At 45.0% G+C, this 18351-nt stretch overlaps 1 protein-coding gene across 1 annotated transcript in view; it reads right to left on the reverse strand.

Moving 5' to 3' along the window:
• Positions 1-17015, reverse strand: part of KIF5C (kinesin family member 5C) — a 152065-nt gene extending 135050 nt beyond the window's left edge. The window contains exon 1 of the mRNA XM_003816687.7: positions 16477-17015. Coding sequence (XP_003816735.1) covers positions 16477-16602 — 126 coding nt within the window. The 5' untranslated portion in view covers positions 16603-17015. The remainder of the gene's footprint in view (positions 1-16476) is intronic.
• Between the last annotated feature and the right edge of the window lie 1336 nt (positions 17016-18351).

The raw sequence follows: 18351 nt of genomic DNA on the forward strand, positions 1-18351 counted from the left end.
GCAGAGAATGAGAGCAACACTTATCACATTTGATTGACATCAAATCCTTTTATCAGGTAATATCTCAAAGAACTAGTGCCTCGGAGAAATTCTAGTTTAGAAAATGCTGTGCACTCAAACATTCTCAATTCCTGGTATGAACCAAAATTTAGGTGCAACATAGCAAATGGTTAAAAGCAAGGATGCTGGAGCCTACTATGCTGGATCCACAACTTACTCTTCTGTGATCTTCAGCAACTTGCTTAACCTCTCTATGCCCAAGTTTCCTCATTTGCAGAATGGCAAGAGGGAAAATGACAAGAGCAGTTACCTCATAGGGTCATACTGAAGATTAAAATGAATGATGCAGTGGCTCATGCCTATAATCCCAGCACTTTGGGAGGCCAACGGGGATGGATCACCTGAGATCAGGAGTTTGAGACCAGTCTGACCAACCTGGTGAAACCCACCTCTACTAAAAATACAAAAATTAGCCAGGCATGGTGGTGCATGCCTGTAATCCCAGCTACTTCGGAGGCTGAGGCAGGAAAATCGCTTGAACCTGGGAGGTGGAGGTTGCAGTGAGCAGAGATTACACCATTGCACTCCAGCCTGGGCAACAAGAGTGAGACTCTGTCTCAAAAAAACAAAAAATAAATAAAAAATAAAAATAAAATGAATGATTTCATATATGTAAAGCACTTATTTAGAGTGTTGTCACTACACTGTTAGAATTACAATATTTCACAAGCGAGGAAGAATATGACTTTGTTGGTGTAAGAAGAAAATTGCTCTGCATGAAATAGTCCCATAAAGGTCTGTGAGAAGAGCAGTAATACATACATTGTCTGCAGTTCTGCTAATCAAGACATTCGATTAATTGATATTTATACTGCACACATTAATGCCTAGATTTGTGTCTGGTTTGAGGTGACGTGAATAGGAAAAAAATAATAATAATAAAAAAAGAAGAAGCAATCCTTAGCCTTAAAAAGGTTGGAGGATTTTCTCTAAATATGGTCCTCCTAAGTATCCAGGTTGAAAAGCACCTTTTCTCCAACCTTCCATATTCACTTTCCTGAATAAATTACATCTTCTGGAAGGAAATTTAGTGCTAAAGGAATTTTGCCCATATTAAGCCATTTATAGGATTGTTTTCTACCACCTCTTCCCTCAAAATGATAAGCAAGTTCAACAGACATGAAACTACTACTGTACACTCAGGAGACTTTGAAATATGCAATATTCCAAATGGGACCCACAATGCAAAATTCTTCCAGGGAACATCTATACCAACAGAAAAATGCCTTCAATTACTTTATTATACTTTACTTTTAAAATGTGGCTTAATTTATGCATACTTCATTATATATCAATTCCTTGAAATCTGGTGATCTATATATATAATATATATGATAACCAGTAGCCAGAACAATGTCATCCTCCAACTATTAATTAAATAAGATATTCATATATTTATCCTTTTGGATGCTAAGTCAAGAACACGTAACAGTTGAAACTCATTTGGGCTACCAGCCATAAAACTGTGAAATGCAAACTTCAACAGTACCCGCCTCATGGGAACCTGAAAAGGGTTATTTGAGGTCAAAAGATACAACATTTAAGGAGAAATGTCTCATGGGAGTATTTCTGATCCAGCTATAGGATAGAGTGGAATACCAACTCAACTAAATCAAATTTCAATTCCTCTAGCCCTCTTTCAAGCCCCTCCACATCCAATCCCCTCCTTTCTAGCCACCTTGCTCTCTCCTCTATACTCAGGCCTCTCAAAAGTGGCTCACATGCTTCCTTGTCCTTTCACACAAAGTGATCACTGCTCTTTTTTTTGTTTAGAGTCAGGGTCTTGCTCTGTTGCCCAGGCTGGAGTGCAGTGGTGCAATCATAGCTACCTGCAGCCTCCAATTCCTGGGCTCAAGTGATCTTCCTGCTTCAGCCTCCCAAGCAGATGGCACTACAGGTACACACGACCATACCTGGCTAATTTTTAAAAATATTCTGTAGAGACAGGGTCTTGCTATGTTTCCCAGGCTGGAACAGTGATCATCTTGAATACATTTTCTCCCCTGTAGAAACTGTTATCCCATCTTTCCTTTTCTCTTTATGCCTTGTGTGTTCTTTAAGTTGTATGCAAAAAGTGTCTCTATTTAAACATTTTTAAAAGTTATTATTTATAGCTTACAAATAGGTATAACAGCAGTATAGGTAAATTTTTCACAAACCAGTTAGTTTCTTAAGTAAATGGTACTCAACATGATAGTTAAGGCACCAAAAAGGACCTCTGTATTTGAGTGACTAAACCTACGCAATAAAGAGCAGCATTTTGTACTCAAAATAAATTTTGTAGAAAAGGAAACATGCCATGTCTTCCAAAGTAAGACAACAAACGCACCCAGAAAGGGGGCCCACAGCATTCCTTTCCTCTCTTTTTCCACCCTAATTTCCTCCTCATATTGCTTTTCCTTTTGTTTACCTTACTCAGGTTCTCCTGTCCCAGCCCCTGGGCTTGCCAGTGATGCCCAGAGGATGATGTGCCTGGTGGCTGAGCTCTTCCAGAACTAAAGACATGTGGATCCCTGAGTATCCATAACCATCAAAGCATGAAGTAATGCCTTGTAAGTGTGTCACCACACCTCCTAGAAGAAGGATGGATTCCTACCAGAAGCAGTCAAACATAGTGCCAGATCATCTAAGTGAAACGGATCCCCATGGGTGCTGCTATTGGGATACCAAAGGTCTGAAGCTCATCCAATGCAATAGCAGAAATAATTACATCTGTGAGCATGTGAGAAGAACCCTGAGTTAGTCCCAAGTGGAAATCACCATCTCCAACCAATTCCCCACCAATTGATGGATGTTGGGGAGTGGGGTACAGCAACCCCTCCAAGTCCTTCCTCCCTCTATATAGCCCAGGAGACTCCCCTCCCACCAGCCTGGCCCCCAGAGTGCTGACTGGCAACAATATTCCAAGTTAAAATAGTTTGCTACATAGTTATACAATTAGTTTACAATTCAAATATATCAGAGGAAAAGACAGGGAAAAAAATTCTAAGATACATGAATCCCAGACCATTGCTCTCCAAATATTTTCAAGTGATTCATCTCCTTTACTTCAAAAATGAATTAACCACCAGATGGGACACTCATACATTCCTGATGGTTGTAGGAATCAGTAGACCCTGTATGGAAAGCAATAGGATAATATTTCATAGGATCAAATTAAAATGTTCACAGCATTGCTTCCAGGAAATCGGCTTCTGGAGAATTTATACTCCAGAAACAATTCAACAAAAGAACACAGCTCTGTGCATGCAGATGCTCATTAGCCCATCACCTAGAGTAAGGGAAAGTGGAGATCCCAATGAACAACAATGAGATGGGTTAGCAAACAGTGACCTATCAGCCCAATGGACATTTAAGCAATCACTGAAAAGTAGAAACATGAAGATATTACACAACATGGAAACTGTTTATGGAGTATATTTAGGTAAAAAGGAAAAAAAGGCAGAACTGTATATCTATGGTTGGATATACTTTTTTTTTAATATTAAGCACCAACCAAAAGAAGAAAGGAGGATAGAAAAAATAAAATGGAAGATGTAGGGTGGGCAGATTAGGGCTGCGTTTGTTGCTTGCTTTCATGTTAGCATCATAGCGTTTTTGCCACTTACAAAGGAGGAAAAAAATCAATTCTGTGCCAACCCAGACAACAGAGACCTGAGTGGGGGTTGGGAAGAGAGATTTTTCAGCACAGAATCAGACTCCTTCTCCAAAGAGCTGTGTGGCCTTCACCTGCAAGGCGACCTCTTCCACAAGCAGAGGCCAGGACAAAAAGAGGCACCTGTGAGCGACAAAGGCGGTTTCCTTGGTTTCCCTCACGGCGCCAAGCGGAGTGGCCGCCTCCCACCACAGGGCCCCCTAATGGGCGCTTTTGTCCTGCGGGGCAGAGGGACCTCATTAGAAGGCGCTGGTGCTAAAGGGAAATGCATTTCCAGAACAGGAGGTTTCATCATTCCTAGCGTTAGCGACAGAATGGTGACAGAAGGTAAGTGGCAGATTTGCATCACGGCGTCGCTCCTCGCCTGGAAATTGGAAACAGGCCGCCTGCAGAGGCGACCCCCGAGGAGCCGCGAGCCTGGAGCACCTTCCCGGGGCCGGCGACTGGGGGCCCCTTCCGGGGCAGCCAGGCACCAGGGCGGCAGGCAGCATGCCACCTCTCAGAGACCAGGCGCCCGTGTCGCCTCTGGGGGTTCTCAATGTCACCCACTACGAATGCATCTCAAACCCGCTGCCGCAAATGGCTTGCACGTACTTAATTGCTGCGGTGCTCAGCGGGGACCCGCAGGGTCGCAGCCCTTGCTGCGGGGGTAAGGGGTAGTGATAGGGGCGGGGAGGGTCCAGCCTCCAGCACACATTCTTTTTCGCATCTTTCCTCAACAACATTCAAAACGCAAACATGTAAAGCAGCTACGGAGAAGTGCAAAGTAACCGAAGCGGACTACTAGCGTGGGGAGGGCGGGAAGGGGGCGTAGGGTGAAAAACTACCTACTGGGTACTATGGTCCCTGCCTGGGTGCAAGATACCCAAGTAACAAACCTGCACATGTACCCCCTCCATCGAAAATGGAAGTTGAATTAAAAAAAAAAAAAAAGCAAATTTTACATTTTCTAAGCAGATTCCTACCCCAGCTTCAAAGTAAGAATCAAATTGTCCCTCTGCCTGAGGTTTCCCTGAATAGAATCGAATGTGCTTTCTCTGTTTGGCTCCACCCATGTCTTCTTTCCACTTGTCTTTGGGCACTGATACGAAGCGATTTTTTAAAATTTGCTTTCCCCCAATTGGACTTAGGTTATTGATAGCGGGGATCTTGTCTTATCATAGTAAATCCATGATGCTTAGTACTGAGCTTAGCACACAATAGACTCTCCATATATCAAAGTGAAACTGAAATAAAGGCAAAAAAAAAATCAGAATATCACATCTAAATGTTAGAGCCGTGCTGTCCAAGAAAAATACAATGCCAACCACAAATGTGAGCCACACATGTAATTTTAAATTTTGTAGCAGCCTCATTAAAAGAAGTACAAAGAAAGAGGTGAAATTCATTTTATTAATGACTTACTTAACCTAACATATCCAAAATACTATCATTTCAACATGTAATGAATATTTTTAAATATTAGTAAAATATTTTACTTTTTGTGTACTAAGTCTTTGAAATTTGATGCCTATTTTATACCTACTGCTTATCCCAATTTGACTACCTACATTACCGGTGCCCAGTAGTCACGTGCAGCTACCATTTGGACAGCGCAATGTTACTAAGGAAGTAGCTATCAAAGAGGTGTATATTTTCCACCTTTCAAACTCTTTTGGATAAATGTCTAGACCAGAAAACATTGTTTCAAATAGATCCTCAAGCCAGTCTTTACCAAGAGCCATATTTATTAAGAAAATTTTAACAAACACATGAGCAAGCAAGTGCTGTTACTCTAGGATATATCCTAGGGGAGTCTGGGTGTTTTTTCTCCCGCTTGTTTGAACAGATAATTAGCAGGTTGTGTTTTTCAGTGAAGTAATTAATTATTCTGGAACAGCTAACTACTTCCTTCCCTTCTAAAGTCTACTTTACAACAAATATCATATAAACAAACAATTAGTAGTTAGAGGGATTTGATGCTATCATGATGACATTAGTACCAGGGACCCAGTGCCAGAAGCCTCCCCTAACAGCCTCTTCCATGCTGGGTGGGCAAGTCTGATCTACACAAGAATAGTGATACTCCAGGTATCCAAGCACCACCTAGGTAGGTCACCCAAACCTGTCATCCCAATACGGAACCTGGCCAAAGACCCAGGTGAGGAGGCTTATGTGGAATCTTCCCATTTCCTTACCTTCCCACCCAATATCCTACAGCCTAACCTATTCTAAATCTTAAGACCAGCCCAGTTGGGCCTGAATCTGTGGAGCCAGCTGAACTTATCCCCTCAGCAGCACTCAGAGGGGAGAGAAAAAAGTCGGCCCTGGAAGCCATCCCAGGAAACCAGACCCTACAGAGGTCAGCCTGTCACAGAGGGCAGATGCAGGAAGGAACTGACAGCCTCACTCGGGATCCTGCCCACCAGGAACCAGGACTGGGAGAGGTTTGGATACTGACCAGATTGGCATTTGTCCCTGTCTATGGGACAAGAGGTGGCTGTAAAAGGGGAACAAAAGTCCCTTCCCCCATGACTATCCAAAGTTTCTAATATCGATGGAGTTGTTATGTGCCCAGATTCCCAGGTGAAAATCAATAATCTCTTAGGAGTGAGGTGCCAGACAGGTTGTTCAGAGAAAAACTATGATATAATCTCCTCAGAGAATTGAAGCCGACTGCTTGGCAAAATAAGACCTGGAAATGGGAGAGACCAGTAAAAGAGAAAGCCTGACAAAGGAAGAGTCCCACCATGTGTCAATACAGAATTGTGTAACGAACATCTTCAAATAAAATGCTTCTAAAATACTATTAGTGATCTGCAGCTCTTAAGAACATACCCTGCAGCCAAAGATGCTAAAGGCATAAATCACCGGGGTTTGTTTTTTATTTGCACTTTTCCTCCAACTCCATCTCCCTTCAAAAGTTTTTCTTTAATGAGAAGAGGAATATGAAACATAAAAAGAGAACTACAAACCTTTTTCGTTAAAATACTGTGTTGTGCTGAATTCTGCTCTCACATATATGCTTTCTCTTCAGCTCTGTGGACGTATTTTCCAGCGTTCAGTTCACATCAAGGATGGGTATGCACTGGCGGAAAAGGTAATATGCAATACACCTAGACACACTTAAGAGGATTGCTCCAAATGTAGTTGATGGCGATCTAATAAGACAGGGTTCTGAAGACAAATGAGACGCATTTGCCTGTTTCCCTGACGCTTACACAAGCTAAGGCAAGGTGAAGCAGCAGCAGGGAGAAGGCCACAGAGCAGGAAGCTCTTTAAATAGCTTTCCAGGTGACCCTGACACACTGGCACTGGTGGATTACAAAGGATAATTGGGATATGACCGGGCCGGGCACGGTGGCTCACGCCTATAATCCTAGCACTTTGGGAGGACAAGGCAGGTGGATTGCTCGAGCTCAGGAGTTTGAATCCAGCCTGGGCAACATGGTGAAACCCCGTCTCTACTAAAATACAAAAAATTAGTCAAGCATGATGGCACGCGCCTGTAATCCCAGCTACTAGGGAGGCTGAGAATTGCTTGAACCTGGGAGGCGGAGGTTGCAGTGAGTGGAGGCGGAGGTTGCAGTGAGCCAAGATCGTGCCATTGCACTCCAGCCTGGGAGACAGAGCGAGAATCCGTCTCAAAAAAAAAAAAAAAAAAAAAAAAAAACAATTAGGACATGGCCATTGTGAGGGGGGATAGGCTGGGAATCTTGGTTAGCCCTGATGGCCCCGTGTGTGCTTCTACCACCATACCTGACTCTACACTAGACAAGTCTATCATGGCAAAAGGCTCCTCTTGTTTCAAGGTCAACATGTATGAGCATTTCTTTCTCCTCGCTGGAAATGAACAGTACCTAGCCTTCTGATTTGAACAAACCAACTGCAAGAAGAAAAGTAGAACTGCCTGGGTATTTGATAGTAAGGAATTACTGTTAATATTTTATGTGTGATAGTCTTATTGTGGTTATGTTAAAAATAAAGAGATACATATTGAAGTTTGTGGATCAAAAGATATGAGATGTTAAGATTTCGCTTTAAAGCAATCTAGTGAGGTTGGGGAGAAAGGTTAGGAGAGTATACAAAAAATAAGATTGGCCATTTGCTGATCATGGTTAAAACTGGTTGATAAGTACTTTTTTAATTCTTTCTACTTTGGTGTATGTTTGAAATTTTATATAATAAATTTTCTAAAAGAGTCTAGGAATCAAGCGGGGAGAGAAAAAGCAGTCCTGTCTAAGGCTTCTCTGAGGGGGCTGTTTTTTTCCTTTCTCAGCTTACCATTGCCCAGAAGATATCACAGGCCATTCAATGTGAGCACCAAGAAGAAAGGGTATATCCATCCTATTTTTCTCTAAGACTACAATCTTGGCCTCTGTCTCTGTCTGCCTCCAGAGAGAGATTTAGCTTTTGATCACCTCCAACAAACAACATCCTTTAGGATATTGAAACTGACAAGAGACAGCCTACAAAATCCTATGGTTTACATTATAAGTCTGAAGGCATTGCCATGTTCCGGATCTGGGGGTTAACAGTGCCTGACGAAGCACATACCCTCGGTAAGAATTTAATTTAGCTCAAATATGAAGGGATGCTTTATGAGACAAACTGGCAGCAGTTCCCTGGGGTGAGCAGAGAAGTGAGACTATAAAACAGAAGACAATTTGCTATTTCTAAATTGCTCCCTCTCAAAAACTGTGGTGGGTGTCTTAAAATCATCTCGTATATCCTTTTACCCAGTAATCTCAATTCTAGGAATGTATTCTAACAAAATAATTGGGCAAGTCCACAAGGAGGTATGTGGACTACTGTTTATATCGTGCCTTTGTTTATAATAGGAAAAAAAACCAACAGAAAAACAAAGGTCCATCAGTAGGAAATAAAGTATTGATTAGGCATATAATGAAATTATATGCAACTTTTAGAATGCTGAAAAAGTATAGTACATTAGACTTCAGACATCAGCATTTAGTTTAGTATACTATACTATTAAGTAAAACAGTTTTAAAGTAGATTTTATAAAATATCTTTGTTTTAAAACAAAGTGTGTTGTAAGAATAGAAAAGAACTAGAATATACAATAAAATGTTAATTATCGTGTTTTCTGGTTAGTAAAATTAAATGTAATTTTTTTTTTTTTTTGAGACAGAGTCTCGTTCTTTCGCCCAGGCTGGAGTGCAGTGGCACCATCTCAGCTCACTGCAAGCTCCACCTCCCAGGTTCACGCCATTCTCCTGCCTCAGCCTCCCAAGTAGCTGGGACTACAGGTGCCCGCCACCATGCCTGGCTAATTTTTTGTATTTTTAGTAGAGACAGGGTTTCACCATGTTAGCCAGGATGGTCTCGATCTCCTGACCTCATGATCCACCCACCTCAGCCTCCCAAAGTGCTGGGATTACAGGTGTGAGCCACTGCGCCTGGCCAAAATGTAATTTTTACCTTCTTTATGATTTTTTGCATGGTCTAAATTTTCTTCACTGAGCAGGCAACATATTGGGACCCCCACATACACAAAAAGAAGCTATTTTAAGAGAATAATAACAAAACCATAAAGATGTCTAAAGGAGGAAAGACAAATTGCCAGAGCTGGACAGAGGTCAAAGTGACAATCCAAGCAAATAACCCCAAACTCTGACAGCCAAGGAGGGTCAGCACCCTTTCACTTTTTTCAAAAGACGTCTTATACTGAGCAACTACTCTGTTCTAGGCCTTGTTCCGGGTCTTGGAGACAGAAATAAATGGGACACAATTTCCTGCCCTCAAGGTTTTCAGCCTAATTGGAGGAAAGGACAGATTTACCAAATAAATGAAATGCTCTACTGGGGAAGGGCAAAGTACAGTGATGCTTAGGGGGAAGGGGCTGATTCCACCTGGCTGGCAGAATGGGGAGAGAGGGGCTGATCAGAAAAAGTGTCAGAGCAGGTATTGTGGGCTGAGAGTCTAAAGGCGAATGGATGCCCTTCCAAAGCTCACAGGCCATGCAGGTGAGCTTTGAGGATAGTCTCCCCAGGCATTTGGGTTGATGTGAGCAGCTGAGGGAAAAGGGATGGGCACTGAGCAGCCTAGTCTTCTTGAGGGGGAACAGAAGCACAGATGAAATATGGGGTGAGGGGTAAGGCTAGGGAGTAGGCAGGCCCGCAGTATGGAGGGCCTGGAATGCCCCTACTGAAGCATCTGATTTCCAACCTGAGGGCACAGGGGAACCTCTGAAGGGTCTGCACCTTCCCAAGATTAATCAGCCGGACAACAGTGTAGAGAACTAAGCACTACTGGGCCTTATCTGGATGCCTGCCGTGGACTAGCCACTGGGCTTAGCACACAACGGCCCTAGACAGTGGAGAGTGTTGTTATCTCTATTTTACAGGTGAGAAAACTGGAACTTAGCGTGGTTTAGGAATTTGCCCAAGTTCTCACAGATAAGAAGTGGCAGAGCTCAGAGTTCATCCTGGCTATCTGACTCACCCTCAGGTTCGGTGCTGTGAAGACGCTACGGTGAATCTAAAATAGTTTTCTCCCGAGTTCTCCATGATATTTACAAACAACCTCAAACTCAACCACTCAATTCCTACTAAGAGGAACTTGGTTGACGTGCAGCAAATGGGTTATGGGGAGAGCTTTCTCAGCCACAAAATTAGAACTTTATGAAAAAAAACCTGGGAGAAAGTAAGGTGAGACTGGATCTGTCAAGGGGCTTTATTTTTTTGAACTCAAGAGAAACCATTAGGGAGTAGGCAATTTGTTTTTGCTTTGTTTTACATAAGTAGACACAGGTGGGAAACCTGAGGTAAGGACTAAAGGGAAATCAAAGGTAGGGGGAGGTTTCCAACTGTGAATGGGAAGAAGAGCTGAGAATGGAAAACATCATTAAATAGGGGAGTCGGGCCAGACAAGCACAGGTGAGGCAGAGGGAAGTCTCCAGTGATACCCAAGTTATTTACAGAAATGCAGAAATTGGCATTTATGGAGTCTTGATTTCAGGCAGGGAAAGGGGGGAAAAAAACCTTCAGTCAAGATACATTTACTAAGCAACTACACAACTACAGTAAAGGAGACAAAAATTTAATTAAAAAAAGAAAAAAAAGCTACATGGGAAGATATACACACGCACACGCACACGCACACACAAACATGCATGATCACAAAGGAACAGCTAACGTAGTCTAGAGCTAAATGAAATATGAGTTTTGCCTTCAAGGATAGTTAGAAATACCAGAAATAGATGAAAACAGTGGGTATTCCAACCAGGAGAATGGGGTGAACAAATGCCTAAGAAATGGTAATGCAAGAAGGGTTTTCAGGGGATAGCCAGAAGAGGGCACTAATTTGTGGGGCCAAAGCTAATGTTGACATGAGGAAGGTCACCAAGGGAACAGGAGACATAGGAGGTAATCAGCGCCTATTGAGCATTTTCTCTGTGCCAGACACTCTCTCACCACTTCATTTCATTTCATCCAAATGACCCTGTGAGGTAAGTAATTATTATCTGCACTTTCAATACAAGAAAACTCATGCCCAGGAAAGCTCAGCAACTTGGAAAAAAAAAAAAAAAAAAAAAACTAGGGTTTTTTTTAGCTAGTGAATCTACACTCGGTTTTGTCTCACCCTTCCTGCTACCTCTACCCACCCCATTCACTGACTGTGTGCCTACTGTGAATAGTGAGTGGCCTCAGTGACACACGCCAGATTACAGCTCTCTATGATGTTCCCTCAGTCCATGATTTCACAGGGTACATGTGAAGGAAACCACTAACCCATTTCAGGTGATATAAACATCTCTGAATTTAGGGCACAGAGGAATGAAGAACGGATACATCCTGACACTACTAGACGAGAATGCACTTAGACAAAGTGACTAAATAAACTTACTTTGGTTTAAAATGTTACTGCTTTTAGATGGAAATGCAAATTGGTACAACCACTTTAGAAAACAGTTTGGCAGTTTCTTACAGAGTTAACCGTATGGTTACTTTACAACCCAGCAATCCCATTCCTGGGTATTTACCCAAGAGAAATAAAAATGTATACTCACACAGAACCTATATGCAAAGGTTTATAGCAGCTTTATTCATAATCATACCAAACTGGAAACAAGCCGAGCATGGTGGCTCATGCCTGTAATCCCAGCACTTTGGGAGGCCAAGGCAGGTGGATCACCTGAAGTCAGGAGTTCGAGACCAGCCTGGCCAACATGGTGAAACCCCATTTCTACTAAAAATACAAAAATTAGCTGAGTGTGGTGGCACACGCCTGTAGTCCCAGCTACCTGGGAGGCTGAGGCAGGAGAATTGCTTGAACCCAGGAGGCAGAGGTTGCGATAAGCCAGAGTCACACCACTGCACTCCAGCCTGGGTGACAGAGCAAGACTCAGTCTCAAAGAAAAAAAAAAAAGTGGTATTACTGCGTGTAAATTTGAAAAAATTGTTTTAATGTTATTGCTTTGGAAGACCACTACTGTGGAAAGAAGAAAAGTTTTAAGGTGTAGCTGTATTTCTTCACTTAATCTCTAAAATCCTAACTCAGGCTTGGATTTGGTCTCCAGGCCCCTTCCCCATCCATCTACTGCCAAGAAATAATCTAAGCTTCTGAAGACTGGGGCCACTTTCCAGCTCAGGGTTTGTGGCTGATGTTTTGCTCTGGCTCTTAGGCCATAACTTATGTTCCCTCAGGAGGAAGCACTCATCTTTAACAAGACCTGCTTTCTCAGGACTGCAAACAAGAGAAAAGCCCAATAAGAGGAATGTGAAGTGTGAAAATCCATTTCAAAGAACTTTACTGAGAACTCACCATGTCAGAGAGCTTCCATTAATACAGTTGCTTCAAAACCAATAGGCAGAACCCAAAGTAATGGATGACTCACCAGGACTTTTAGCAGCTAATGGAGTACTCTGAGAAATGCTGTAAATCCAATATTTTTGCTGAAAAATTAATGTGTTATGGGAGGGAGCCTCTTTTCAAATCACTTACCCACCCCCACCCTCTACTTCTAGTTCACCATCAGCATCTTTAGCTCTTCTAATTTTTGCCAAAGCTGAATGCAGTTCTTTCCCAATTTTCTTATATCATTTTAAGTATTATATATTCTATCTTACCAGGCCCACTCAGAGAAACAGCACTTATCTTTAAAATTATTTTTTAACTACTCCCCACAGCCTACAGCCAATAAAAACTCTGTAAACTATGTTAAATATACCAAAGTAAAGTTTCCAGAATTCACAAAGAGATCGATAAATATTTACTAAGTGCCTTCTACAGACAAAGCCCTGGGACGTATAAAGGAGCAAAATATGCACAGTTCTTGTCTCTAAACATGGCTTACAATGTCATTAGGCATATGACCAAAGCTAATAATAATCCAAGGCAAAAAACTTAGGAGATCATATACAAAACAAATGCTATAGGAGTTCAAAGTGGGGAAAGATTGTGGCTGGTGTGGTCAGGGAAAGACAGCTTTGCACAAAGCTGAAAAACTGCAGGAGTGATGGAGAACATTTCTCCCAGAGAGGACATTTTCATAAAAGAGAAATCTAGAAACTCCACCTGTAAAATCTCTTTCTTGGAATATATCTCCATAACAAACAGAACTTTAAGGGAAAGAATGACCCCGGTTTCAAAAACACAAAGAATTTCTGGGATTCTGAATTTGGACTAACAGATAACTCCACCAAAATTCATTCTTTACTTGTCTCTGTTTGAAGGTGACATATTTCTGGATGATCTGGGCTTCTTTGGTCATCCACAGTCTGTGCCCCTAGAACTAAGGAAGGTTGTGTACATGTCAGACAGTTTTCACTTGCAACTGAGCCAGGTCAGCCGGCTCCAACTGAATTGACTTGGGACCATTCTACTCGTTGCATAGGGCATGATACAGACTACCAGAACCCTCATTTCCTTTAGTGCCACATTATCAATTAGGAATGGGAAGGATCCTGGCACATGCCAACCCAACTCCCAAACCCTTCAGTATCTGGCAGTCTTCTATTCTGTACATGCACTCACCAAAAGATACATAAACGAATGTTCATAGCAGCACTAGCCATATTAGCCCCAAACCGGAAACTAGCCAAATATCCATCAACAGTCAGTAGACAAATTGTAGTATATTCATATCATGGAATACTACAAAACAATGAGGATGAATTTGACAAGCATAACACTTAATCCCAAGAAACCACACACAAAAGAGAACATACTCTATGGTTTTATGTAATATAAAGTTAAAAAGAAACAAGCAAACTAATAGCATCAGAAGTGAGAATCGTGGTTACCCTGAAGCAGGGGGATTTAGGGACTGGAAGGGCCACAAGGGGGATTTCTAGGGTCCCAAAATGTCTGTTTCTTAGTCTGTGAGGTGGTTACAGGGAGCATTTACTTTATGAAAAGTCATCCAACTGTATACTTATGATAACAGTTTTCTATATGAATGCTTCATTTCAATAAAAAGTTTACCTTAGAAAAACTGAAAACTGTTGTATTAAAGGATTATAGTAGGATGAGCAAAACTTACTTTACAGTTGAAAAGCAATGTGTATATTCACATCTATGATTTTTATTTAAACTTCTTATTTAATATGGTGACTTGGTTTTAATTTGTTTAGCCACTAATATGTTTATTTAGATAAGGAAATATATACTCATAGCAATGTCATATTAAAGAAGGATAATTCTAAAATTAAGGATCTCTGCCTTGCATACAGGTCAAGGAAGATGATTTATTACTTCACTTCATTGGTTCTGGGAGAAGAAGAGGAGGAGAAGGGAGAGGGGAGAGGGGAAAGGGGATGGGGGAGGAGGGAGGAGGGGAGAAGAAAAACTTCTTCAGGCTCTTCAAAACCTCTGGGAAAAAAAATAGGGTTGCCAGAACATGTTCCAGTACTGCACAATTATTTGTTTAAAAATTGTTACAAGCCAAGGGGCAGGGACTAGATGTCCCCAGTAACTCCCACTCTATCTAAACCACAGCCTGGCTCAGAAAGTAGCAGATCAGGCTGTAGGCAGATACTGGCTGAGAGCTGTAAACCAAATAAGTCACTAACTGCCCCAGGTACTGCCTATGTATATGTCACTAACACTTATCTGCCATTAACTGCAGAATTTCCTTCCTCATCAATAATCGTAGCTTATATCTTCTCTGCAAGTTTAACACTAAACAGAGAGAAAACCCCGCTTTCCTGCCCTCATAGGTCAGCTCGCAGAATGATCGCCCATCCACACAGCGTTTGGAGGTCAGACGTTCCTGATGACTGTGAAAATGGGGAGGTGAGAAGAGGTCGTCAAAGGGAGCAGCCTTTTAAAGCCAGGTACAGGTTAAAGCCCTGAGGCCAGAGCCTTGCCCAGGCTCCTCCAGCGTGGAGAGCTCCCGCCTTACGGTACAGCTGGCACCTGCTGGTCCCCAGGGCCCTTCGCTGCGACTGCGGCAGACAACCTTGGCAAAGATGCTGGGGACCGCCCGGGCTGGAAAACGTCGGCCTCTGGCGCTTGAGAAAGGCCAGGCGGACTCCTGCAATACCCTCGGTAAACTGTCACCTGTCAATCACTTGACCTAAATACACCAGCCACTGGAGGAAGGGGAGGAGGGGGTTAGTCGGAGCATGCTCAGTGATCAGGATGACATCACTTAATCAATGCTGGGGACGGGAAGGCTGCATCAGCAGCCTGGAGCAGGCTGCCAGGAACGTGTCAGCGGGGACCGGGAGGCTCCCATTAACTCGGTCCCTCCCCACGCGGCTCGCATACAAAGGGGGCACCATCAGCCACACACGCTACGGACAGCGGGCGGGGAAGGGGCGGGGGACCGAGCTGGTTTGTTTCATCTGACAGATTCCTTTAAGAACTAAAATCCATTGGTGTTCCCTCCCCCTACCAGCAGCCCCAGCTGCAGAGAGGGAGCTAAGTAGGGGGAGGGGGTGGGGGAGAAAAGGTGGGGAAGGGAGATAGAGAGGGAGGGGGGTCCGAGCCGCAGGAAGTAACTTCTGCTCTTGGCACAGGGGGCTACTGCGCTCTGAGCCCCCTCGCCCCACAGATGTGGACACAGCCTCCTCTCCACCCAGCGTGAGGCGCATCAGAGGGTCTGCAGACATGGGAGGGAGGTCATCCCAGAGGGGAGGGATCAAGCCGGGACTCCACATCCAGGGCAGCCAGGCGTGAGAGGAAGCGGGAGACACACCAGGCCTCCAGGGGACACCGAGGCCACCAGTACTCCCCCAACCCTCCGCCTTCCGCGCGCGGAGCCAGGTGTAACACCGCGGGGAGCCGCGTCTACACTGCCGCGGGAGCTCCGAGACGCGGCTAGAAATTTTCCTGTACCCCTTTTTCTTTCTTTTTTGCTAAGGTCGTGAGAAGAAGAGGCAAGGCGTTTGGTAAATCGAATTGATTGATGCCCAGAAGCATTTGCGGGTTGCAGAGCTCACACTTTAAAGGGGGCCTGGGCACCCGGCTTGAGGGTCACCCGAACACACTACCCACGCGGCGAGGCGAGCGTGGGGAACAATGGGCCCACCCGGGCCCCCACCCGGCGAACAATGGCGGCGCCGAGCCCGTCTTCGCCCCCCACCCCCACCCCCGCCACCCCCGCCCGGCCCGCCGCTCCCGGCCGCCTCTCCACCCGCCCGGGAGGGAACCATAGTGCGCGGGGCGAGGGGTCTCTGGTCAGGTCCACCCGAGAGGCCAGCCCCGCGGGAATGTCCGAGGGGGCGGCCTAAACACCTCCGCTGCGTCTGGGGCGTCGGGGCGCCGAGCTGCGGCGCGGAGCAGCAGGGAAGGCAGACGCCCCAGCCACTTACCCCGATCACCACGGTCTCATCGCCTTTAAATTTGGGGATGAATTTGTCCCCGCGGAGGATCTCCGCTTCGTTGAGGGGCCGGAACCGGCACATCACTTTGATGCTGCATTCGGCTGGATCCGCCATCTCGGCCGGCGGTAGGGAGGGGGCAAGGGGATGGGTGGGGGGCCGGGGCCGGGAACGACGAGGGAGGAGGCCGCGAGCTGCACCGCCCACAGCTAGGCCGCCTCCTGCAGCCTCCGACGACGCTTCTCAGCAGGTCATCGCGAGCCCGGCCGGCTGAGCAGCCCCGGCCGCTCCGAGCCCGGGAAGGTGGGCAGCTTCTCCGCTCCGGCCCCTCCGGCTGCAGACCGGCCTGCCCTGGCCCTGCCCCGCCCCTGCCCAGCGCCCCCCGGCCCACCTGCCCGCGACCACGCGGCGGGCGGAGGAGGCGATGCGCAGGGAGCGAGCCTCGCCCGGCTCAGACCTCCCGGGCTCCTGCGCGCTCAGCCATCCTGCATCAGCACCAGCGCGCTCTGCCGCCTTGCGACCCGCCCCTCCGCCCCGCCCTCCTCTGGCCCGCCCCGGGACGGTGACGTCACCGTCGAGGTCCGCCCGGCCCCCGCCCGACTCCGAGCGCTGCGCATCCCGGGACTTGTAGTCACTCTACCTGCCGGGGGAAGGACAGGATGCGACCTCCAAGAGCCTGCAAGTCCGGTCTGGCTGCCCAAGCCAGGAACCGGATGGAGGTCATATCCAATATTTCCGGTTAAAATCTCTAGATAACTAGGTCTGGATCATCCTGATCCCAAAAGAAAATCACTTGGGAAACAGCTCCCAATAGCCCCTGGGTTTCATCCTTCAACTTCTACCACTAGATAAGGATGGATGTCTGTTCAGAGTTTGGGTTTGATTGGCCTTGGTTTAGGTTGGCATCTAGTGCTAAACCAATCAACCAGAATCAGGGATTTTGTAAGATTATGGAGGAATCCCTTGGTGGGAAGGTTCCCAAAAGAAGAGGGATGGTATTCCCAGGCATGGTGCCGGGCTGGCAGAACAACTGAGTGTCCACTCTATTTTTCCAGAACTTCCTTTTCCTCTAAGACCTAGCTCAACCCTCCTTCCTCAGACTTTCCCAGCTCACTAAACACCTATAAAGAGTTGGTGGCCCTCCTTGATGTTCCCCTAATCTCCTGTGCCTGTCTCTAGCACTGCACTTGGGTGGTGATATCTGCTTGATATCTTTGTGTCTGTAGCATCTAGCACATAGTGGGCAGCATACTGAATAAGGATTCTACCCTAGGAAGAAGCAATGCATGAGTGTGAATCCCACCTCAGCCACTTACTAGATGTATGACCCACGGGCGGAGGAAATTAAGAAGTCTTAATTTCCTTAAGACTCAGTTTCCTCATCTCTGTCATTGGAATAATATCATCTTGTGATTTCTGGGGGAATTAAAAGAAAGATGCTTTTAAAGCACCTAGCACGGTGCCTGACATGTATATAGGATAAGCTCTTGAAAGTTAGATGTTATTGGGTGCTGAACAAATGATCATAAAACAAATAAGTTAGTTAATTTTAGGAACACATCTGTTGCTTAAATTCGGGTAATACCTGAAAATACAAGTGTTCTCTGCCTAGCTGAGAGGACAGACCTACTAAAATCAACTTTTATAAACCCTTGTAAGTAGTACCAGTTCTATTTCATCTCCTCATGTGCAGTGGAAGTAGATTAAAAAGACCCAGGTGCCACCTTCTCATCTGTTTTTAAATTAAGCAATTCTCAGGCTCTGGCTCAGAGACCCATCATCTTAAATGGTCAACTTCATAATATACTAGAGAGGACAATCCAATTCTCAGTTTCCCTGAGCCCACCAGAAGATGCCCAGAACCTT

Source organism: Pan paniscus, chromosome 13 (genome assembly GCF_029289425.2).
Source record: "Pan paniscus chromosome 13, NHGRI_mPanPan1-v2.0_pri, whole genome shotgun sequence".
Taxonomy (NCBI): Eukaryota; Metazoa; Chordata; class Mammalia; order Primates; family Hominidae; genus Pan; species Pan paniscus.